Genomic DNA, 25,605 nt, shown 5'->3' with positions numbered 1-25,605 from the left:
TCCTGACACCTATAAACTATACTTTTTTCAAACTAAACTTCAAATACTGTTGGCACAAGTTGTGACTCTGTGATGAACTGGGTGAAGTTCGGCGTCCGATACTAGAAGCCTTTCCCTCATTGATCGTCTGTTGGAGGAGCTGTGACCTTTCAGCCGTGCCCTGTTGCTCCTTCAGATGCAAAAACACTGACATTTCACTCAAGACTCTGTTCTGACAGTCATGGTCATTGATCAGGAGGGAACATTCAACAAATCTGTGCACACATGGGGAAGTCTGAGGAGCTTTACCGGTAGTAAAATGTGCATTATGATCTTGTCATGGCAGCTCGATAATACTATTGTTCTGTCTGTAAGGTTCACAGGGGATGAATGTAAACATTTTAATACGCCAAGGAAGGAAATGTAAGGTGAATTTTACCACAAAAAAACAAAACAAAATTGGGCAAAAAGACATAAATCTCAATGGGAGCTTAAAGTACCAAAAGAATAATGACAAATAATGACTCTGTATCTTCACTCCTTCCATTTCAGTGATCTTTGTGGTCTTTATAGGTCAACAAAGGACTTTTATCTGTTGTAAATTTCCTCCTGGAGGATTGTCAGACCTGACGACACCCACTAACTACAGAAAGTCAGAGGGGTAACCTTTGCTTAATGGACCTGTCTTTGTTGTCTTGTTTGTTGCAGGAGTTTGTGGCTGCTGTGGGCCGCTGAGGCCGAGGTACAAACGCCTGGTGGACAACATCTTCCCGGAGGACCCTAAAGTAAGTAACTGCTGCCATCACACATCCTCAGTTAGATGAAAGATATTTTCAGTGAGATGCAAGGATGTTAAAGCTCCCAGGTGTATAATTTTTATGTGATTGTACATTGTTCAAATTAGGTTGTACATAAGGGTAAAATAATCTGTTCCAAGTGATTGTAACCATGTCTTGGTACAGACTACACAAGGCAAATTAAAAGATGAATGAAGTATTTGATTAAACCTAAGGTCCAACTGAAAGGCTTTCTAAGGAAATAATATATTACACTACAAAATATCAAATTAATCCTGGAAGAGTAACTGTACCCATGGCAAATAACCTAGGTCAAAGGTCAAGGTCACTGTGACCTCACAGTTATTGGCCTTGAGATCGCAATATCTCGGGAATGCCTTGAGGGAATCTCTACAGATTTCTCTACAATCTCTACAAATGTTCACTTGGACCCAAGGACATTTTATTGATGTTAATTTGGACGTTCTCTCTAAAACTTGTTGTCCTGAACCAAATTATTGGTCAAGGGTAAATTTAAACCTGATAATGGTGTTTATGGGGGTCTTTGACGGATGAACAAACCTTTGTTTCATTCGTCCAACTTTGTAACTCTCTTCTTTGTTGGGCTCTGTCGGTAGTGGGAGGAAATCTAAAATAATATATAAGTTTAAAGTAAAAAAAAAAAGTGTATCCTAGGTACTCCAAGTGCCTCAGTATCACTGTTTCAACACCAGACAGCATGCTGCAGACAGTCTTGGCCTGTATTAACTCTGTGTTTGGTGCCCAGTTGTTATCACCTTGTTGAGATTGCTGTGGAGACCCAGTGACACCTCCAGCACCAGAGAGCCTCTCCAACACAACACAGAAATAATTGGACAAACGCAGAGCCACATGAAAGTGTCAGACTTTGATAAATCTGGTTATTAAAAGTGACATGACTTTGATAAACTGGACCACAAGAAGTTATTATCACCCATTTGATTCCTCGACCCCCGTTAATTAAACCACAAAGTGGGGGTTTGTCCTATACACAAGAGAGAGCCCCATATCTTCTCAAGGCAATTTAGCGTTGGCAAACAGGTGCAGTGGGAAATCAAAATGCTTGAATGGTCGAGACCTTGTCAAATTAATTATCACTTGCTGAGAGCCTGAGGAGCTGAAAATACTCAGGGGACGGATGGTCTCGAATTAACTCCCTCCTCTTTACCTGTGACACCTTTCGGCTGTATATATACTTATATCTGTTATCTATTGTCGTAAACAGAATGATGCTGAAGTTCAGTCTGAGTCCAAAAATTTCCAATAAAGTCAGAAGTTTAGTTTGTTTTTCCTTATGAGAGAGTAATATTTTTTCAGTATAGAGACATTTCTACAACTTAAAAAGGTTCTTTGTGCACTGGTGTGAATTTTTCTGTTTCCTGTAGTTTGACTTGTGTTTGAAATGATTTCTAATTATGTGCACTTTTCAGTCTTTTATGAGCAGAGCAAGCATTGTTTTCTGCATCTTTATTTTACATTTTCAATTGACATTGGATTTGAGAGTGCTCTGACGTGACTTTTGAATTGACTTGACTTCTTAGATCTTTCCTGGTCTGGAACAAAACCAGACACACTAAGAACAGGAAAGTTTAAAATCAGATGGCCTTGTTTGTCCAAACCTGTTGGCTTCGTAACTGAACAGAAGCAGTCATCTTGAATCCAGGGTAAAAAATATTCTGTTTTGAGGATGTTGGCAGAATATTTATCTGATCAAGCTAATGAACACTGGCTACCTTTTTTAAACCTCCAGGATGGCCTCAGTAAATCTGACATGGAGAAGCTGACCTTCTACGCTGTGTCGGCTCCGGAGAAACTGGACAGGATTGGAGCTTACCTGGCTGAGAGGCTGAGCAGAGATGTTGTGCGACATCGTTACGGGTGAGTGATGTTTGACTTCTCAGATTAAGTTCTCGTTTCTGACCATCATTTAACGCCACAACCCAGAGGTGGTAAATCTAGTTTCTTAATGTCTTACATCAGATAAAGAAACACACCATGTTTATTGAATTACCACACACTGCTCTTTAAACATATCTTTTTGGGATAGATGTCAATGAATCTGTATCTGAAATTATAAAGAACACCCAGTCTTCACTGTTATAATCACCACAAGTTTCCTCAGTATCAAATGGTTTATGGTTAAAGTAAAAACAGGAACTTAAAGCAGCTAATTTAGCATGATATTTAAAGCAATGCAGGAACTACTCTGAATATTTTCATACCAAATGGATGCAAGTCATAAAAAACAATATAAATGGTTAATTCCTGTTCTAAATATTACATATCAGAATATTTTGTTAACATGGTTCTTACATTCCTGGAATACCAACACTCCTTTGTCTGTTGTTTTACAGATATTCTAATATTGTAATATATTTTAAAAACCTTTGGACAAAAATGTAAAAAAAAAAAAAAAAAGATTTTCCCAAATGTCCTTTTTCGTGAGAAAGTATCCTAAAACCATGCACCATTAATGCCAAACTTGGTCTGAGTATCAGTCCTTTATCGGTCAGTCGATGGTTCAGTCCCCGGCTTTTTCTGTCCACGTGTTGGACTGTCCTTGAGCAAGACAAGGATTCTCCAACACACCAACAGATTAGACTTGCCATTGTGGTTGTACAAAGAAACTTGTTTGGTAACTCAGAGAAACCAGCAGCAATAAATAATAAATAAGAATATAAAAATGCAAAAATCCACAAACACAAGTACAAAAACAGTGCAGTGTAGCAGGTATATTTCAGGCCAGCATCATGCCTAGACTTTCTATAAACCTGTGAATAAAGGGAAAGAAAACAGAGAAAAGAAGCCTAATAGAGTTAAGAGACTGTTTAAAGCAGAATAAAGCTGTGAAAGAGCCAGCATTATTAATCAGCATGTGCTCTGTGAAATTAAAAGTTTTGTTCATTTACATTTCCCTAAACCATTCAGCTCTTTCTGCTCCTGGAAATTAATTAAAACAAGTCAAGATACAAAAAAATGTCTTGTCTTATCTCTAAAAGAAGACTGTCAGCAGCAAATCAATACAGTGATTATAACATCAGAAATGATGTTTAATTGACTGTGATTTTTATTCCCCTGAAGCTGACAGTCAGAGAACAAACATCTCTCTCTCTCCCATCTGTGTCGTTACAAAACCGTTTGGCGTTGCTTGAAAAACGCCGTCCGTCCGGCGAAGTGACACGTCCGTATGCTCAGGGTTTTTAGGTCACTCAAACCCCCAAAGCTACGTCAGACTTGGCAAAGCTTTTGCCTCCCAGATGAAGCAAACTGAGACAAGTCAATCTGCTGCTATAGGGTCATATTACTAAATGTACAGTCCACATGAATCCATGCAGCTGATACTCCGTGTTCTCTTTCTGCATCGTTAGAGCAACAATGAAACGTCTCCAAGTATCATATAGAGTTAAAAAAGAGTTTATTTGCACCATGAACTGCAGGATAACAGTAAACTCCACTGACTGTAGTGAAACGAGAATTATTGGTGTTCAGCAGGTTTCAGATGAATTTTCAGTCCAGTTGATGAGTCTGTCAGCAGGTAGATCATATTTTTTTTCAAGGTCAACACAAAAGTTGTTGGACTGTCACAACTTTACGCTGACAGCTGAACATTTTCAGAACAAAAACTTCTCAATTTATTGAATTTATTTAAAATTTTCTTAGTGGGAAAGTGAGTGAACTTTTTTCTGGTTTAATTGTAAAGAAATATAGTTTCTCTTTTCATTTTAAAACAAACAAAGTGTCTCTTGTTAAGAATTACTCCATATCCAATGGTGAGTGACTGAAGTTTGTGATTGAAGGTTAAAATAAAATGAAATAAAGTCAAACTTGTCCTTGTTTGCAAACAGCTACTGATGATAGTCAATAAACAGCTGACTAATAATAGATTTATTGTGGCCACAAGTCACTGATCTCGTTCCACACAAAAGTAAATAATTCACTGACTAAATATCTGCTCTGAGGTTTTTCCTGATGATGTAATGTGTCACCTGTTCTCAGGTACGTGGTGATCGCCATGGAGGCTCTGGATCAGCTGCTGATGGCCTGTCACTCTCAGAGCATCAAACCCTTCGTGGAGAGTTTCCTGCACATGGTGGCCAAGCTGCTGGAGTCCAGAGAACCAGACCTGCAGGTCCTGGGAACCAACTCGGTAAGACGGTCCGATCAGAAGCCTTCGCTGCTTGAGTTTCTCTACTCATTTAGTTTGTTTGTTTGTTACTTGACCCAAAGTCAGTGTGTTTCTGGTTAAATGTCTGAAATAAGGTCTGTGGTTTTAACACAAGCTCAAGACATTTTCAGGTTTTATTCTCCGACATAAAATGGGTCAGTAAATCCCCCACTCCTGATGTTTGAAGCTTTTACGTGTCTTAAAAAAGGCGGTTGCTAACGAGTGTCTAAATGAGACTACAGAGGTTGTCGGGGACGTTAACATGAAAACCCATCTACTCACCAGTCCACCTTTACAGCCTCGTTGTGTTTCTACTCACGCTCTTTCAAACTCTCACTAACTTTCTAAGAAGAAAGGCTTTTGTAGAAGAGCTCAGAGCTAAATGAAATGACCAGTTGGAAGCTTAGTGGTGGAGACGTTGACGTCATGTGACCGTGGTGTAGTTGGTTTATAGCCTAACATTAGCTTCTTACTTCAAACATCAGAACAGTGGTGTTCATCTGTGAAGATGATCAGATCAGAAACTTTAGCTGCTCACTGTTTATTTTCTGGAATAATCCAAAACACACTGAAAAAATCCCATTGGCATTTTGTGGAGGGAACCAGGCTGATGCTAACTTCAGGGCTGGTAAACAGTAGCCTCACTAAATAAATACTGTTGTTTTGCTGCATGAAAGCCTGAAATCTTCTTTGTTTTTCCATCATTTTGAAGTGTTTTTGCTTTTCTATTCAAATTATTATCAAAGCCTGTTATACTTTAATTCACAGTGATGGTATTTTTAGTTCTGGCTCTGCAGCCTTAGAATAAAAGGAGTTCCCTTGTGATTTTGCTGTAAAACATTAACATAAAGCCACTCATATAAGTGCAACAAACAGCATATAACACATCACTCATCTGCAGCCCAGAGGTTGATGTTGGTGGTTAAATACCTAATTTAACTTCCACCCTGGCAGTGGAAATGGCATGGCTATAACATATCCTGTGAATGGCTCTAATTATTATTATTAGCCTCTATAAGCCGCCAGCAAATGTCAGCCCCATTTCTCCTTCCAAGTCTTCTGAAGGTGAACTCAAAGTTTTTTTTTCCTTCCCTTCTTCATGCCTCCTGTTCTTAGCGCGTTGTCCTTTCCATTGTTGGCGGCTCATCTGAGCAGGAAACAGAGCTGAGGGTTTTAGATGCGAAAAGCTTTTGCATTATTTATGTGTGGTATTTAGACTCTGACAGAGGAGGAGAGCGGATGCAGACAGGTAGCAGTAGTTGGGAGGTTGGTTGGAAGAGGAGGAGGAGGAGGTGGGTGGGGTGCAGACCGCCTTTGGGTGAAAGCCATGTTAATTAAATTTTCCTCACGGCGCCTGGTTACAAAGCTGAGACGCTCCCGTTTAATGTCAGGTTTGGTTTACAATAAAAAAACAGAAAAACAAACGAAGCGCTTGTGTTTGTAGTGTTGGGTAATTATCAGTTTAATGAGTTTGTTTGAGATGTCTTCAGAACACCACCAACACCGAGCTCAACAAATAACAGTTCAAAGACTGTTTGAAACTGGCCGAGCTTCCGTAGCGACTAATTAGCTAACAAACATCACACAAGTTTAAGTTGTTGTAGAAATTGTCTGTTTTCTGTCAGTTTTGTAGTGAATGGCTTTAAATACTACAGTTCCCATCAGCCTCAACTATGACTGAAAAAAACCCATAATATTATCAGACACTTATAATAACAATCTGAGTCTGTCAATGACAAAAACAAGAACTTTAGTGAATGTCCATTGAAGTGGACTACTGATTACTGTGTCGTCAGAGTAATCATTAGTCTCAGACTTACAGACTTGGCCTATTCCCATGCATCTCTACAAGAAAAGATATAACATGCAGAAAATGAGACCTAATTATCGGGACATTCTCTGGCTTTTTATCAACTCTCCACAGTTTTTTCTGGCCTGAGCCTCTGGTTTCGCCTCAGACCCTGCTGCCATGTCAGTTTGACGGGGAGGAAGCGGGGGAGGAGGCCGACTGTTTGCTGACTCAAGCCAAGACGTTGGACACTGTAGCTGGCAGCAATTTTTATAAGTTTTCCCTCAACATCAGTTTTGATTTTCAGGCGATAAGCAAAGAATATTAAATAACAGCAAACACCCATATGTAGCAGCCCACAAGCCATCGCTTAGTTTCCTGTTTCCCCCATCACAGGTGCCATTTTCTGCACCTCCCTCTCATGAGTGGGTGACAGGAAGTTAAAAACAGTTTGGAGGAAACTATCAGAAACCCTGGCCTCTGCAGTTTATCACAGCAAAGTGTTGATGTCTGGTGTTTCAGACAGAGTCATAACAGACTGCTGCCTCCTGAGTCCTGACTCAGGTAATGATGATGAAGACCCTGCACCGCTCTGTTAATGGTCGCACCGGGAGTTTGTTCCCTCCTCCTCCTCAGCTCTTGTTTGTGCTGAACAATCATCAAAAATCTTCTCCACAGCTGCAACTGGAAAAGTTCTGGACAGAGTTTCATGTGCAGTTGCCAAACATGCACCAATCAATTTCACTTCTACTAAAACAAGGTGAAGAACTCAGAGACATGACTGGATGCAACACTCAAAAACACCGCAGTTATACTGGTACTTGCTCTAATCAAGAAGAATATCTGTTGTAATTGTAAATATAAGACAAAATTTCAGGGGTAAAAAGATTACCTTATATTACAGCCTATACAGTACCTTTCTTTTCCACTGCAGTCTGAAGAGAATAACTGCAAGAAAGATTTTACATTTTAACTGGAATTTAGTTTACAGAAAGAAAAACAAAATTATACTTTATCGAATTTTCCTGTACATTTTCAGGGCTCTGGATAGTTTCTGTTTTTGGGTCTGAGTTTCAAAGACAAAGACTCCACTGTGGACTAATGAAGCCTCCTCTCGTTAGGAGAGGAGCTGACAGTTCCCCGGCCATCTGCGAACTAACTGTGAGGTGTGAAAACATGATCGAGGAAGGACGAGAGAGGCCACAGTGAAAGCAACAGAAGGACTGTAACAGAGAGGAGATGGATCACTGGTAGAGTTCAATCAGACAAACAGAGGAACAGATTTTCTTGGCAAACTTTCGACACATCAGGCTCCTAACACCCGCCATATAAACTCCTCACACTCTGTGGCTTCATGTGTCTGACGAGTGTCTCGTTTATTGAGATGGAGTGGAGGAAGAGTCACTTCGAGCTGTTGCAGTCTGCCAATTTCTTGTGATAAAGTTAACTGGCAGATAAATTTGGAAACAACTTAAGTTAGATGGATACTGGGCAGGGGTAAAAATAGAAAAACTGTTCTGTTAATCAGCAGAATGTCTCAAAAGTTACTACACCGATTTCACTGGAAAGTAAAATTACTCACCAAGGAGCAAGTAGTAAATGGATAATTCCTCTATTTTTTAACCTGGGCCTCATGTTTTTGGCCGTTAAGGACAAAAATCTCTGGAAGCAGTGCAGTAATCCGTCAAAGTATGTCCACAAAGGTCTTGTTTTTGCCAACGACAGGTTCAGATTGTTACAAGTGTCAACAACATTATGGCTATGATTCCTACAGAGACAGAGCTTTTTATTAAAGAGGAAGATCCTTTTTGTTTATATATATATATATATATATATATGTGTGTGTGTGTGTTACTGGTTAAGCGGAAAGGATCTTACTCTTTAATAAAAAGGTAAGAATCCAAACCATAATGCTGTCAGTCGTTTAGTTTAAATAATACTTCTATCTTTATTGGAGACGTGGTAGCAGCTTGGTAAAAGGATGTTTTTCCACATTTACTGTGCTTCTGCTCTGAACCCTGATGGATAATGGCCAACTTAACCAAAGTGGCACACAGGCATTGACTGTGTAAATGGATTTTACTCCTTACTACTTGTTATGCAATCAGTATGCACAGAGAAGTAAAAGCCAGTCCATTTCACGGGACTTTTTAATGATAGCTTTTTTTCTTCTTAAATTGAGCTCTTTAAAATTGCCTGAGGGAAGCAAAAACAAATTGTGCCGGTGTTTGTATCACCCTCTCTTTTTCACTCATTGTTGAAAATCCTAACTGTTTCGCCCCGAGGCACCGGTGAGGCATGAAGCTTGTCGCTTTTTGATTAGTCTTATTTACATGATGAAACTTCGGCTTGAGACAGAATTACCCTGCTCTTCACTTAAAGCACTCATCCTCTTGATGTTAAAGGCTTCAGTCCTCTGTTCAATTAAATTCAATAATTGTCTTTAGTGTCCAAAAAAAAAAAGTTTAAATGATCAGGATACTCAAATTTTAATGTTGAATTTCCAGTTTCATAGTCCTTATAAGTTCAGATTCCTTCAGCGTTTCTGAGGTTTTTGCTGGAAAGTGAATTATCGTCAAGCGCCAATGTTAGCTTAGCTTATTTTTACATTAGGATTCCTTCAGTGTCAATTGTTTGGGATTTTACTGACAGACGATTATCCTGAAAGGTCTCTCCAGAGTTTATTAAGTCTTTGTCCTTTGTGTAATTTGTGTAGCAGGTGTATTTTTGCAAGTATGTGACGTACTTATTGTTTTACGACTGAATAAAACCAAAATTTCGAGGGGGCCCCTGCACACCACCCACACTCGAGTCGTGACCAGAGTCTCCCCTCAGCAACTTATAAACACAAACCAGCAATTAGTCCCCCTCTATGTATGGATTCCTTCCTCCTCCTCTGCAGTAACACATCTGTTATGCATGTGGGGGATGCTGAGGGGAAGCTGCTCTCCTGTGCGCCAGCTGCAGGCATACAGCTCCTTCCATCTGAGCCATTACCCCCCCAGGAGAGGTTAGGTATAAAATGAGAGGAAATTATCAGGTAGAACGGTAGAGGTTTTTGTCACCGATGCCAAACTGTACAGAGGCAATTTGTTGCAGTGGACAATGATAGGGTTGCGAGAAATGCTGCTCGAGTGCGGCAGAGAAAGAGGAGGCCTCTCCAGAGGACACTCTACGCTTGTTTGGAGGGAGGAAATTATAGGCTGGACAAAAGGGGGTCGCTCTCTAATGGTTATCATCATTATCAACGTTGCTTCCAGTTCATGGCCATGCAGGGGTACGATGGTATTTTTACTTTGAAGTCAGTGGGAACAGTCTGCATGTCATTGTGTTATTGGTGCCACTGCAGACCTTGAGTAAAGTGTGTGTCTTGTTTTTGTCTCTTCATTGTTGAGGTATTTTCAGGTCTGATTTGATGTAGCTGAACATCAGTGTGGACTGTTAGAGGTAGACTGAGGACAGTTTTATACTGAAATCAACATTGAAGCTGAGTATTTGCCAGCATGAAGACCAAACTCATTTCTAATAGTTGACAATCTGAAGAACATCCTATCAGTAGGTAAAAAGGTTAATGATGGATTCCTCCCTCTCCTTCTGGTCCTCTCCCTAGTTCGTGAAGTTTGCAAACATCGAGGAGGACACGCCGTCCTATCATCGCCGCTACGACTTCTTTGTGTCTCAGTTCAGCGCCATGTGCCACTCGACTCATGAGGATCCTGAGACCAGAACCAGGTAAGAGGACAGAGATACTTCTTTTTAAACAAACCATTAAAAAACATGGATTTATTCCTCTACCCCTTTCTACACAACAGGCTGACATTTTAATCTCCTAAATCATCTTCTGTGCAGCAGTTGCTTATGAGAAGAAAGGAATTCTTGACCTTGGAAGCAGTAGTCTGATGAAAAATTCAAGGTTCATCAACTGACTTTTTCCTGCTGAAGACGACTCCAGAAAAACCTAATGTGAAGACCCTGACTTAGGCTTTTAGCAGTTTGTTAGACCAGTATTTGGACATTAAAAACAGAGGTCATAACCCCAAACCAATCCTTTTTACACTGACTCTCTGCTTATTTGGAAATCATTGTATTGAACCACTTTCCTTCGTTCTCCAATCAGACTGAAACACATTATATGATGACAGACGTTGCATCTCACCCTGCATTTTAAAAAACCCCTCAGTTCAAAACAAGATGACATATTGATCACTGATTAAATCCAGGGAAAGGATGCATCAGTCGTGTGTGATAATCACGTTTCCCTTTCCCCAGATTCTTTCATTATCTTCGTTTTAAAAGCAAAACTAATCTAAATATGGCTGCAATAGCCTGTGCGACAAAATGACGAATTGTTTAATTTCATTCTTTAGCTCAAAGCAGTTGTTCGAGTTGGTGTGGGAACGGCTGATTGATCACTGATACCACAGATAGCTTCTCTGATTAGTTCTTTTCTCGTGGTGAAATTGAGTCACAGCTGCACATTGATTTTTACTTATAAAAACTGATAGTGTAGCCTCCTGCCATTGCATCATTTTTGATTATGATGAAGGCATTTTATCGTCTGCTGCCACTATCCCACCTTTCAGAAACAACCTCATCTTTTAATGCAGTGATGGATCCGACCGGCAGAACATCCAGCGGGGAGAGGAGCTGTAATACAATCCCCACCAGCGCAGGTCTCATCCCACTTGAATACAGAATACAGAATTAAATATATCTCCTCCTGATCCATATTTCATGGCCTTCCCCTCCCACTGTGACCACATGGCTCACTAACGCCGCTGCAGGAGCCCCTCACCACGCTCCAAGGATTGAAATATGAGCATTTGAAAGACATGATTGTGAAATGAAGTGCTAGAGAATAGCTCGGCTTAAATGTGAAAAGTTGAAGTGATTTACAGAGAAATGGGATTACCTGTCTATAATATCCCCCTCGCTGCCTGGGTTAGGAGTTTAATGTCCTCTTTCTATTAAAAACTGAAATTTTGGGATAATTAGGGAATTCTAAAGAATAAAATAATAAAATAGCAAATAAGAACAGCTGTTTTAAAACTAAGCAGTTCTGTGGAGTCCGTGAGAGGAACTCCTTACTGGGGAGTTCCCCTGAGGAACTACAGCCCTTCAAGTGCTTTTTCTTGTTTGCATTCACACTGCTAATAGAACGGTGCAGGAATGAGTCTTAAAACCCAGATTTACATTAGCATTTTAGCACTCCTGGTTGCTTTGTCCCTCTTCAGTCATCAATCTACATGATTTATTGTGGAGTAATCAGAAAAAATTATCTTTTAAAAATATTTTAAACGTGGAATTTCAGTGAGCGACTACAATGCAGCAACAAGCTAACAAAGATACGTTAGCATTTTAGCACTCCTTTTTTAAGACATGTAAAAACTCCAAACATCAGGAGTGGGGGATTTACTGACCGATTTTATGTCGCTGTTGCTGACTGAAATTTCACTTTTAAAGTATCATATGTTTCCATTTTTTAGACTAAATGATATTTTTTGAGTGACAGGAGGATGGATCATGTGATTGACAGGTGGATCGGTGCAGCGTCAGCAGTAATGCTGTCACTGTACCGGACTGTTGTGGTGAAGAGGGAGTGAAGTCGAAAGGCAAAGCTTTCAATTTACCAGTCGATCTACGTTCTGACTCTCGCCTATGGTGTCAAGATCTGGGTAGTGATCGAAAGAATGAGATTGTGGATACAGGAGGCTGAAATGAGTTTCCTCCGGAGGGTGTCTGGGCTCAGCCTTAGAGATGGGATGAGAAGCCTGGACATCCAGAGGGAGCTCGGAGTAGAGCCCCTGCTCCTTTATGTCGAAAGGAGCCTGTTGAGGTGGTTCAGGCATCTGGTTAGGATGCCTCCTAGGAGACTCCCTTTTGAGATCTTCCGGGCAGGCCCAACTGGGAGGAGACCCGGGGTAGACCCAGGAATGCGTTGGAGAGCTTATGTGTCTCTACTGGCCTTGGAACACCTTGGTATTCCCCAGGAGGAGCTGGAAAACGTTGCTGGGGAGAGGGACATCTGGAATGCCCTGCTTAGCCTGTTGCCACCACGACCCGATTCTGGAATAAGCGGGAGGAATTGATGATGCATTTTTTATGATTACACAGTAATAAATCATGGAAATTGATGATTGAAGGGGGGCAAAGCAACTGGGAGTGCTAAAATGCTATCTTATTTCCAGGTTTTAGGATCATTTATACGCCTCTAATAATAGTAAATAAAGTAAATTAAAATCATCTTCCTCTCCAGGCTTCATCCTTCAGCGTTCAAGTGAAGCAATTTAGAATCAGCAGTTTACAGTTTTATTTCTAAAAAAGAAAAAGAAAAGAAGTCTGTCTGTGGAGCCAGATGTCAGGCAAACATAATTTTTTCATTATTGTGAAGACACACAAACTCTTCTCTGCCTGCCAGCCAGACTGTTAAGAAGGCAAAAATAGCTCAGTGGTGGCGGTGGCGGTGAGTTTCAGGCGAAGCTGTGACACCGCACAGCACTTTACAAGACGGCTGCTCCCACCGAGACGCCCCCTCCCTCTGACTCCAGCACAGATCAGCAGAGTATTAAAACAATACTTGAAGTCTTCCTTCGCTCTCATTCATTGTGAAAATAGCTTCCCTCCGGTATTATTGCAAAAAGTGTCACCGCAGCAGCTGAGACCTGTGTGAGAATCAAGGTCTTTGAGCATATTTGTGAATAAAAATACATGATTATTTCGCTTCTTTTATGTATGAGTCTGTGTTGGTGTTGGTTGAGGGGTGGGTGGGTGATACGATGAGAGCCAGGGGGATGCTGGGATTATTTTCGAGCTGGCTTGATACCATGCTGTAAACAGTACGACTTCTCACTTTGCTATTTTTTTTTCTCCCCCGCCTGTATTTCATTATTCGTTTCGCTGCCACCTCGCTGTAGGTGGAGACGAATTCCCAAATAGAATTTCTCCAGCGGTTATTGGATTAGGCCCTAAGGCGAGGTCATCCGCCCTGTTTTTCATATTATTGCTCATACAATTCTCTGGAATAGGAAAGGGTGAAGTCAGGCGCTCTGATTGGACCAGAAACCAGTCCTGGTCTACAGACTGGAGAGATTGGAGGGTGTACAGTTGTGTGTGTGTGTGGTCTCAGGATGTGTTAGTGATGGAAATTATATTAAAACAAAGTGATTACGTAGAAATGGAAGCTGAAGTTGACTCAACCCGGCAGCTTTACAATATGAGAAACTCTCAAACCACAGTGACTCATAAAGCGGATATACAGGCACTTGGGAAAAGCTTGATTACTATTATTCAGTTGTGCTAAGGAAGTACTTTGAGGTAATTCACTGTAATGTCAAACCAAGTTTCTAGTCAGTTTGTATAAACACACCAGCAGCACAGGGAGTTGGGATGGATTACCTGGATGCAGATATTTGTTGTGCCCCGTGAATAAATCCTGACTTCTCACTGACAAAATGACTCAGTTGAACTTTAAGATTAATGCTAAAATAGCATGCTAACATCCTGGGAACATCCTTCCTGTACATGTTAGCATGGCAACATGATTAACTGTAGGCTACATGCTGCTCATGTAAGATTATGTGGCATCATGCTAACAATAGTTATGCTAAGTTACTAAAGGTTACATTTAATATGACAATGTTCTGTGTAGTGGCTATGGTAGCATGCTAAACATGAGCATTTTACCATGCTTATATGTTAACACGCCAAACATATCACTATCTTTATGCTATGTTAACATGAATGTAGCATGCATAACATTAGCATATTAACATCGTCATTGTACACGTTAGAATGTCAACATGATTAACTGTATATGCTAGTTATGTAAGATGCTAAAGTTAGCATATGAACATGAACAGTAGCATGTTGTCATGATCACTGCACGTTAATAAACGAAAATTATAAAGGTTATATTACATTGACATGTTAGCAATACAATAATGTGATGTTAAAATGCTAAATGCTAAATTACATTAATATGATTGACAGTGACTGTAATAACATGCTAAACACAAATATTTTAATATGTTGATATGTTAATACGCCAAACGTTATACTGTGTGCTATCTTAATATGAATGCAGCATGCTAACATTACTATATGAACATAAGCAATGGTAACATGAACAGCAGCATGTTCCCATGGTTACTGTACATGTTAATAGATAAAATTATCAACATTACATTACATTGACATGTTAGCATACTGCAGCATGCTAAGTTAAGCAGTTTAAAGTATAAAATATAGATATTAGAATATTAGATGCCAAAGTCTTGTCTAAATGCTACACTGTTCGGACTTTTGCGGAAGCAACTTTGCTAATCAGATCTTCAGACCTTCACTTTGTGTTTTTCCATTGATACCTAATGGCCTGTGTGTTCTCAACAGGATCCGCGTGGCGGGCATTAAAGGACTGCAGGGCGTTGTGAGGAAGACAGTGAACGACGAGCTGCAGGCCATCATCTGGGAGCCTCAGCACATGGACAAGCTGATCCCATCCATGCTGTTCAACATGCAGGACAGTGAAGACCTGGACAGGTACTGCACACACATATACAGGGTTCAGTTTGGGACAAAAAGTCTTTCTGTGATTTGTTTTTACTGTGACTTTCATTATTCTCCACAACACATTCAGAAGTTTGGAGTTGTTCTCATCTGGAGGTGACCTTATTAATGGACCAACCCTCAACACACAATATTTCATGTTCAATCAATTATACATGTGGTGCTGCTGCTCTTCTCTCGGGGCAATCAGGAAAGTAAACTACTACTCCTGCAACATCAAACTTTTCCTCCACCTGGGAAGACTGAGGGTTGTTGTTACCAGGGCAGCAGATGGTGGCTCTGGTTTCCCAGAATTCACCTGATTTATAGTCAAATGAGATCTTCAAGTGATGATTGGTTAACTTTCAGCAAAATGAAGCAATAAGTCACATTTTTACTTTCCTGTAGACTATCCACTTGTTATTCATGACGTCACGACAGACAAAAATACTGTTTCCAGGTCCAACTTTGCCAAAATTCTCATTATATCACTTTCTTGTGACGAGAAAGAGAAGAGGAAATGGTTGCAGTTGATAAGTTAAAAATTTTAAACGAATAAGAAGTTTAATGCTAGCGGGTGCTAATGTTAGCCAGCTAACCTAGCTAAAAATAGCACCAGTTTGCACCAACTGGTAAAAGCAGATACACCTTTCCTTTTCTGTGCTGTCCAGCTAAAGCGAATAAAGCTGGCTCTAGCTAGCTATTGTTGCCCAGCTAAGATGAAAATAGACAACTTTAGCTAGCTATTTTTCGCAAATTTTTGACAGCATAGAAAAGGACTGACAACTAAAACACGAAGATGTGGGCTCATAGCAAGAAAAACCCTGTAAAGCCCACAGCTTATATAAAGGGTACCCGCTCTTAGTAGCAGATGCTAACGTTAGCTAGGTTAGCTAGTTAACACTCACCCACTAGTATCAAACTCTGTTTTTCTTCATTCGTTTCTAAATTGAAACATAAAAACTCTCTATCTCTTACTTGTTACAAGGAAAAAGGTAGAAGACTCAGCGAATTTGGACCCGGAAATAGTATTTTTTTCTGTCGTGACACCAGACTTGGACTGATGTGATGCTGAAATCTCTGGCTTTAACAACTTACTTTTCTAACTTTAACCTCCCCACTCATCTAAAACACCCGAATGACCACTGGCCTGTTGTGTCAGAGACTTTGTCAGATAAAGTTGTTTACTTTCTTTTTATGTAAAAATATATATTTTATATTAAAATTAGATAAACATCTAAGCAACGTAAACATCTAAAGTATATTTTCTTGTTTCTATTTTCTGATACAAGAGCAATATTTGAATTTCAGTACTGATGTAAAACAGTCCTTTTTAAATATCTTTAATGTACAGAAACTCAATTTATTTATTTCCCATAATGCACTCTCTCTCTTATTTTACTTCTTTACTTCTTCCTTGTACATGTGTGTAAATGTGAGTTGAGAGGTCAGTACAGTAGCAGATCTCAGATCTCTCTGGTGTCGCTCCACTCTCTGCTCCTCAGGCTGAATTTAAGCCTCCACATCCTGAATCACTGTCACTGAGTCCTTTAAATCTCCTGGTTTACACTCTCCAGAATCCCCTGCACACAGCATGAAACACCTGTTAGATTTGTCTAGATTAGTGGTGAGCTGTCACAGTTTTCAAGCTGTTTGCTGTTTGTTTTGTTGTATTTTTTGTATTGGGTTTAACTCTGGTATATTACTGTCTCCTGGGAAACTGAGAATCTTTAAAAACATGTATACTCTCTAAATTTCCTGATATCCTGTATGTTCTTGAGGACATTGAGATTTGATGAGTGAAAAATAAGCGAAAATATCTGACAAACTACTTTTACTTTTGTGTGCAGTATGAAAAATAACAAGGAGAAGTTAGGACAGACAACAAAGGCTGCTCTATTGTATTGTCCTTGAGTTTCACCTGATTCAGATTCATTCACCTGATTCCTGAACTAATTTAAAAAAAGACATTTTTTTTCCTCAGTAGCTTTTATTTCTTCCCAAACATTTCTCTTATCATATCCGAGCAGAGCTCTGGGGACAGTAGAAGATTTAATACTCGTACATTTTGCTGTCTCTGCTTTGTTTCTCCTCCTCCTTACTGTCACTTTGTGTAAACGATGAAGTTTAGGAACCGAAGCAGCTCAGACACCAGAGTCCAGGAGGTGTTCAAGGTTAAATCAAGTCAAAACAAACCAGTTACATCATATTTTGACTTACTGTTTCCTTGACCTCTTTCGTATTTCTGACTGAGCATTTGCTGGGTTTTATTTTGTTTTACTTATTCCCCCTTTTATGTTCTTTTATGGTACTGGAATTTTTTAGCATCGGCTGATAGTGTTGGCAGTGTATTGGGTGGTGCAGGGATGATGCATTTGAGGGGAGGGAACCGGGAGTGCTAACATGCTAACTTGCTAATGTACCTCCAGACAAGAACCCATCCTTCCAGAAATGTAACACAGCACTAACTGTGCAGAAGCTGGTAATGACTCAGCAGGTGTTGCGATGACACAGTGGGAGGCAGTGCTAATGTTAGCAAGTTAGGCAAAGCAGCTTCTACTTTTCGAGTTGAAGCTAATTAGCCCAGCTTGCTAGCTTCCACACTTGAGTGCAATAAAAACTCAACAGCGGGATGGTTACCCTAAAAACTTAGGTTACGTTGGTTTGTTGAAAAGAGGGGAACTTATCTAAATGTTAGAGTTTTTTGGTCAGCAGCATGCAGTGAGAGTTCTACTCAAGTACTCGAGACTAAGATGATGTCTCTGCAAATTTGTCCAAAACCGCTTTATCCTCTTTTCTCTGTAGTATCATTATTATTTTTATGTACTCACACAGAAAGTGAGGAGAATTCAAACTTCAGTTTGTGTTGAAGAATTAAAATTAAGAGATAAGTGACATTAACAGAGTTAAGGGACCTTTATTAACATATTTTCCCAGTTTATATCAGATATGTTCGGTCTGTAGGTTTTGACAGACTGTTGTAGTTTAGCATGTGTTTTCTGCTTTCTTTTTTTCACCTTTTACCTCTTTAAAATTCCCTGTCTGCAGTGAGAGAAGAGTCAGAATCTGAACTAAATCCTGCCGTTGGATCTGTTGTAAGTCGCTCTGAATCTGAGCGCTGGCTGAAGGAATTTAAACCTTCGCCTGAACTCAAGCCTGGGAATTACAGCGCTCGCTCCCCTCATGCCTCCACACACCTTGCACCTCATTATATTCTCTCAATCCACAAATCCAGGCCTGTAGTCCAGGTGAAGGAGGAAATCCTGGTGATGTGTCTCACTGAGGAGTTTTCTGCGCCGCGTCATCCTTCTCCTCGTTGTTAGTTTTTGAGGCCGAGAAGATTTATGACAAAGATCAATGAGGCGGGACAGGAAGCTTAACACTGGTCTTTCTGCACTTTACCTGCCCAGGTGACCAAAAGAAACAACAACAGGCTCACCCCTCCTTTCTGCTCTTTTATTTTTTTGTCATTTAATCTCTCCCACTCATCTCCTCCTTTCTTCCCTCTCCTCTTCACTCATCCTCATCTGCCTCTCTTCCTCTTCCCCTTCTCCTCCATTTTCTTTACCATCTTCTCCCTTAATTGAATTTTTTTAAACCACCTCTCTTCCTCGCTCTCACTGTGGCTTCCTTTTTCCTCTCCGTCTTGCTCGGATGGTTTCCATGTGAACAAAAAGCTATTTTTGGACCCTGTTTCTTTCTTTTCATTTTTTTAAAAAATCCCTCTTTGTATGTTTTTTCCCTTCTTCTGTTTGCTTTTCTCCACCTAAAGCCTCACAGGTATCGATGACTCCTCTTCATCACATGTGGAGGAATTAAGGGGTTAGGATGAGATCTGACCTTGACCGGTGTCTCGATGTCCATCCTGAACAGAATACAGTCGTCAGTCCCTCTGTGTCTGGTGTATACGAGACTGAAAACTGCCTCAGTTAAATTTAAAAAATCCAAGCTGCCAAATCAAAATAACTAAAGCAGATCCAGTAAATGGTCATTGCCTCTCAAAATTATCAGTAGTACTTGGCAAAGTCACTAACTGTTGATAGTTGTGATCTTTGATTTTGACATCAACCATGATCGCGACGTGAGTGCAGAGCAGCCGTTATCACACTATCCATTCTTAAAAATGAATCTGGCGTGCACTTTGTACATTTTCTTGATGTGAATCACACTCATTGGTAATTTTATCATTAATGGATTTGACAAACACATGTCAAAATACATTGTAATGTTCTTAGTTCTTTCAGGTTTTGGACAGAAGACAAACAACCCCCACATTTTTAATTTTATTGACTAAATTATTAATCACTGAATTTACAAAATTAAAATGAAATTTAAATGTCAAATGATTGATAGATTGAGTGGCTTGTGAAATAAACAGCGCTTCCTAAAAATGTTTTATCCAACATGATAAAAGTAGATTTTTATTTTTATTTTAAACAAAACAAAAAATTGCATCATGCAAAGATGATTTTTGTTTTTGATATTTGGAAACCTGCACTGTTTACATCTATATTTGCTGTCAGTTTTCTTACTCTCCACTCTGCTTGAGCATTTGCTGCTTCTCTCAGCACTTACAGGAGCTGCTGATCAGAAGGATTGCTTAAAAGCTATAGGGACCTCAGGTGAGGACAAATGTGCTGAAAGAATCTAATAGAAATATAAATACTGCTTCACAAAAACTAATTTTTACTCTTTTTTAACCACATTTTGAATAGCAGGCCTCTCTTTGATGACAAGACGTCACCTTGAGAACAACCTTCAACCAACCGTGGATGTTATTAACACATGAAACACAGGTTTTTTCCTTTCAAATTATGCCAGCGAGCTTTGCTTTGTACTTAGTTTGAACCGAATAAGTTCAGATCAGTTTGACTTCCATATGTGAGCCCAGCAAGGTCTGAAACAATACAAGAACGTGCCCTAGCTATACCACTACTTTTGAGGGTCCAAGAGTTGCCAGAGCAAATCCTAGTGGACAGAAGATTCTGGAGACTGACTCTGAAAAACCGTCCATCCTGACCTTCTTCTAAGACACGCAAGTCAATATTTACAGGACTGCAAAAACACAATCATAGGTTCAACCAAACTGATAAATGCTGATTCTGGATGTTAGAGCAGCACATTAACGTCCATGTTGTTGGAGTTATGATTGACATTTGAAGAACTATGGTGGACTTTGTGGTCAAGATCATGTGATATACTTAGCTGTGATTAATGAGTAGCTGAACATCTGGGAAATACAACATAGCTGGATAAAGTTTTTCTGATCTTGCAAGTTAACAAATCACCCAAAATGCACTTGAAATCAGCAGACTGCCTTGCATCCAAGGATCAATTCTCTTCTAGTTATAATCACTGATTTCTGACCTCTTTATATGTGCCTTGAAAGAACTGGCAACTGAAACAAACTTTAAAATACAACCATGTTCAGGTTTTAACCCCACAGTTCAGTTCTTTGCCTCCTGTCTTGCCCCCCCAGCTGTCCAATCGCCACATCACATCTTCTCTGATTTAAATGGAAATACAACTTCCGCATAATCCATATATAATTATGCTGCATACATTCCTTCATCACCTCAGGGAGCAGCTCTGCGTTAATAGCATCATTTCAGCCATTTCTAATGGTCTTCCCGCAACTTAATGAGCAGAACCTTCAGTCAGATCTGAGGCTGGAAGTCTGTTCTTTGAAGGGAGGAGAGGCAGGATGTGTGAGGTTAAACAGGAAGGACACATTGTTGAATATTAAAATCTGGCTTCAACTCATAAAAACTCAACCACAGCTTGAATGGTGAGAATATATGTTTTTTATTTTAACTGTGCACTGGATTCATCAAATCACTCAGTTGTACAAAACCACATACCCACCGAACTGTATGAAATTGTACTATCACTGACACTCTATTTTCATCATTACATTTATAGGTGTAGTTGTTTATTTTTAGAACAATTTATGAAAGTTAAAGTCTCTGTCAACGTGGCTGCACACCAGGAGGGTTAACTAGAGAATTATCTCTTTGTAATTTGGAGTAATAACCCTTTCAGAACAATAGTGTTGTAATTAATTTTTCATATAGAAATATTAATTGTTCAGCCTTGTTTTAGACAACAGTGCCTCAAACTAAACAGCACCTACATGGTAATGGAAAGGTCGTGGTCATGGTTGAAGGAAAAGAACGTAGACTGACAACCGGATGCTAATACTGGCTTTAACTTGTCAAAGCTGTTGGTTGTGTTGATGGAACCGTTAGACTAGAACTCCTGGTCCGTTTCATGTACATTGGAAGGCGGAACTGGGAGTGGAGTCACTTCCGAGTTGACTGTGTTCCTGTTGAAAAGTTGGAAAAACATGGACGGTCGCAGGAAAGCCTTTGCTGTTCTTGGGCTGCCATGAACGTGAACTGATTCAAACGTGTCTCGGACTACCCACTGCTAGCAACACCAGTTGTTAACAACATAGCAAGTGTAGAAACATGTCCACAGATAAAACCACTAATAAGACAGAACTGCTATAAACAGTAACATTAGCAGAGTGTTCACTACTGTTGATGTGAGTAGCAGCCATCTTGAATTCTTATGTTGGGGTTGGTGGGGTATCTTTGACTTTCTGTGTTGGAAATCTGACTTCAGGGGGTGTTCCAGTTGAAACGCCCCCTCCTCCCTAAGACTTTTTGTAGCATCAGTTATTTCACATGACAGTCATAAATCTCATGGAGGTGGTCTCAGTGAGGACAGTCTCAGGAGGAGTCATATGGATCAGCATCAGGCTTTAACAATCTCCCAAACGCCTCCAGATGCAAATGATGAGCCACCGGCGTGATCTCAAGTGTCATTCCAGCTTGATATTGAAAATATCCTGGAGGAAAACGAGAGGGAAGCCTGTTGAAGAAATGCATCACCTCCCAATCATCAGAGTAAAGAGTCCAAACTGCATGGTAATCATCATGATTGTCATCTGTAATCATGCAGCACACATCACATTGTCATGTCGCCTGCTTCAAACATCTGCAATCACACACAGCTCCGTGCAATCATGCCAAGCAGAATCGGACTGAAAACACATGACGAACAACTGACCTTTTCTGGTTGGACCCAGTTTTCTTGAGCATGTCTCTGCTTCTACCATCATGGATTCATGCCTAAATAATTGTGTAATATCTGTGATAAGATTCAACTGTAGAAAGAATCTCTGAAGAAAGTCATCTTGTACAAAAATTCATGGTTCCCAGAGGATTGGTGACCTCCCTGACTTTCCGGGGTTTTTTTTTTTTGTTTGTTTGTTTTTTTAAATTTGTGTGAACTGACTAGATTCACTGAATCACTTGTCTATACAGGATTATAAAACTATGTAACCACAGAACTCTATGAAATTGTGTTATCACAGAGTCCTCCTTTTCCACCAAATCAGCTCTGATTCTTGAACCGGTTCAGTTCAGGATCGAACCAGGCCACGTTTCAGTGATGCATCATTTAAATAAGGGCGTCAGTTACCTGCCTTATCACAGATCACAGATATTTGTTGGCAGAGCACTGCACACCCTATTTCTCCTACAATTTCTCACTAGAATATGATGCCCACAAATGTCGTCACAATTTGCTCTTGAAAACCTGCGATTTTTCAGGTTCTGACCCAAATTACTTTTGGTTGTATTGCTCCAAATATATCAAATTTAGGTGCTTGAGTCAGTCATTTTAGGGTAAAAGGTTATTTTGAGGGAGTAAAGCAAACTGAGGGTAATAACAACAACATCATGTTTGGCCACTTGGTGGTAGAAAAACATAAAAACCATCTAACAGACACACAGCCCTGACATATTATTGCCTAATAAAGCTAGGCTAACATGTTAGCAAACAATTAATTTAAAGCTGCAGTGCTTTTAGTTGATATAATGTTTATAAGCTAATTCCAGCCAGCATGTTCATCTGTTTGGCCTCTAATGAGGCCTGGAGGTTGTGCAGCATTATTTGCTGTATTTAATATTTTAAACATATCTGGCTATTAACAAATTGAGAGCATTGAAATTTGAATTATTTTTAATTTATTACTCAAATAGCAAACGTTCATATATTTTGTAATGGTTTTGGACCATGCTAGCTGTTTATAGGGGCTGTAATTGTGGGAAAGCGCACAGTTTTTTCTCAATAATTGATATTATAGAGCCATTTGGTGTAGGGCAGGTAGTGCACAGTGGTTTTTTCACAGCTGCTGAAAACACTGAACCAGAAAAATGACTTTAACTGGGAGGTAAAAGAGGCTGAAAACTCTGTAAAGCTGCACAGTTGGAGGGAAGGATTTATAGTCCTGCAGTTCGATTAGAACAGAATAGAAACATCCTGTAGATGACAGATGGACATTAATTCTGATTATGCTGCCGTAGTTTTCTGTCCATTCAGAGGCTGACCTCCCTCCTTCGAGCAGCTCAGCATCACTGCAGTCCAGCAGCATCCTGTCAAACAAAATGTCCATCAGCAGAGTTGGGGGTTTGTCAGTTTAATGGTGTGACTCAGCGCTTGCCACAAAAACACAGCTAGACGTCGGCCTCAGAGGGAATGACTGCTCTGGAGGAAGAGCCGTGGTTTATTGGGCTTGGTGTTTTTTTCTTTCTTTTTTTTCTCTCCCCAAAAACACAAACACAAACACAATCTGCGTTGGATAATGTTGTTTCCAAACACGGTCGTGGTCAGTTTGCCCTGCAGCGGCGGCGTGTTGTGGGCTTTTCTAATCGAGCCTCCGCGGACCTGTCAGGAGTCCACGGTCAAGGGCGTTTGATTCTGTTAATTGCTTCTCAGGGAGGGCGGACGTGGGCGGTGTGCAGAAACCAGAGGTGGAGGCTCAGAGAATGAAGAAAAGCCTTGTTTAAACGCCTGCTTGTTGTGTTGTACAGCAGCACAAACACATAGTGTTAAGTTTCAAAGCAGTCACCTTGAAAATTACTTTGACTGAAGTTTGTATTTTTCTTTAATTCACTTCATCACTGACATCTTGTACCTCAGCTTGTGGTTCAGTAACACATAACTACTTTTCATTATCTCTCTCAGCCGATAACACACAGTCAGCATTTTAACTGCTGACTAAACTTATGATGGGATTGTTTTCCTCTGACACATAATAAGATTATAAATCATCAGTCATTTTGAGCTGGTGAATTGATTTAAGAACATCTTCACCACCCTCTAATCTTCATTTGTTACCCTAATGATCCTGATACTAACAACTAAAACTGCCAAAACAACTTGTGTGCTCTGGAAATTCCTTTTTCCACAGCCACCAGGAACAGCTGCTGTAATGTAATCCAATGGGCATTTGTCCAAGTCAATGGACGTCCACTAAAGTTCTTGCTTTTGCTACTAACTTAGATTGTTATTATAAGTGTCTGACAACATTATGATAGGATTCCTACAGAGACAGAGCTTTTTATGAACCATAAATATCACTATATATCACTACCGACTCCTTTGACAAAAACAGGGATTTTACTGAGCAGAACACAGGAGCTGCTGGAATTGATCAGTTTGTTTGTTTGTGTTATTGTGTGGTACTTTTACTTAAATAAAGGATCTGAATACTTCTTCCACCACTGAAAGTCACACAGTAATACAAACAAACTACCAGACCAAGGCAGTGGGATTCCAGCAACTCCCATGTTCAGTGAGGTAAAATTAGTGATTTTGTCAATGGAGTCTGGTAAAGGTATGTAGGTCAGTTGGATTACAGACATTTATGGTCACTGGGTGCACCATTTTTGATCAATATCACACTGATTCCAAGGATTTTTGTCCCTATCAATCATCTACACACTTAAACGTGAGAAAATAAAGTCCAGGTTCAAAAATATCAGTTATCCTTTAAAAGTAAAGGCAATTGTCGATTCCCAAACTCTGAAACAGCCTCCCTGTCCCTTTTAATCTCTACAAAATGTATAATTTCCTGAGGGTTTTTAACACACTGCTTCTAAACATTCGAAGCCAAGGCAGTATTTTTATAGCTGCATCATTTCCTACACATTTCCTGTGGTTCATCGTCACAGGTGGTATATGAAACATGCAGGATCCTGACAGGAATCTAAATTATACGTCTGCCTTGTTGAAACAGGAAGAGTTTAACAATTTAATTTGTGTTTTTCTCCAACTGCCAATCATTGGGAAATAAAAACAACATCTCCAGCTTTTACTAAGTTTGCTCTGGCCAATTCATTAAACAGACTAAATGTCTTAAACTTTCATTTTTGTCTCATTTTCCTGCCTCTAACAAGCAATAGGCATTTAATTTCCCCTGAACCGCCTGTGTGGGCTGGCAGTAATTGCATTGTTTCCCT

The 25,605-nt window shown here is 39.9% G+C and overlaps 1 protein-coding gene across 3 annotated transcripts in view; it reads left to right on the top strand.

Annotated features, from left to right (window-relative positions):
- efr3a (EFR3 homolog A (S. cerevisiae)) overlaps nt 1-25,605 on the top strand; it is a 106,476-nt gene that overhangs the window by 37,108 nt on the left and 43,763 nt on the right. For all 3 annotated transcript variants that reach the window (XM_018674929.2, XM_051069776.1, XM_018674928.2), the window contains 5 exons: nt 688-764; nt 2,545-2,672; nt 4,791-4,941; nt 10,359-10,480; nt 15,137-15,286. In XM_018674929.2, the coding sequence (XP_018530445.1) occupies nt 688-764; nt 2,545-2,672; nt 4,791-4,941; nt 10,359-10,480; nt 15,137-15,286 (628 nt within the window). The remainder of the gene's footprint in view (nt 1-687; nt 765-2,544; nt 2,673-4,790; nt 4,942-10,358; nt 10,481-15,136; nt 15,287-25,605) is intronic.

Source organism: Lates calcarifer, linkage group LG4 (assembly GCF_001640805.2).
Source record: "Lates calcarifer isolate ASB-BC8 linkage group LG4, TLL_Latcal_v3, whole genome shotgun sequence".
NCBI lineage: Eukaryota > Metazoa > Chordata > Actinopteri > Centropomidae > Lates > Lates calcarifer.
Note: the sequence above shows the minus strand (reverse complement) of the source record. Positions and strands in the feature narration are given on the sequence as shown.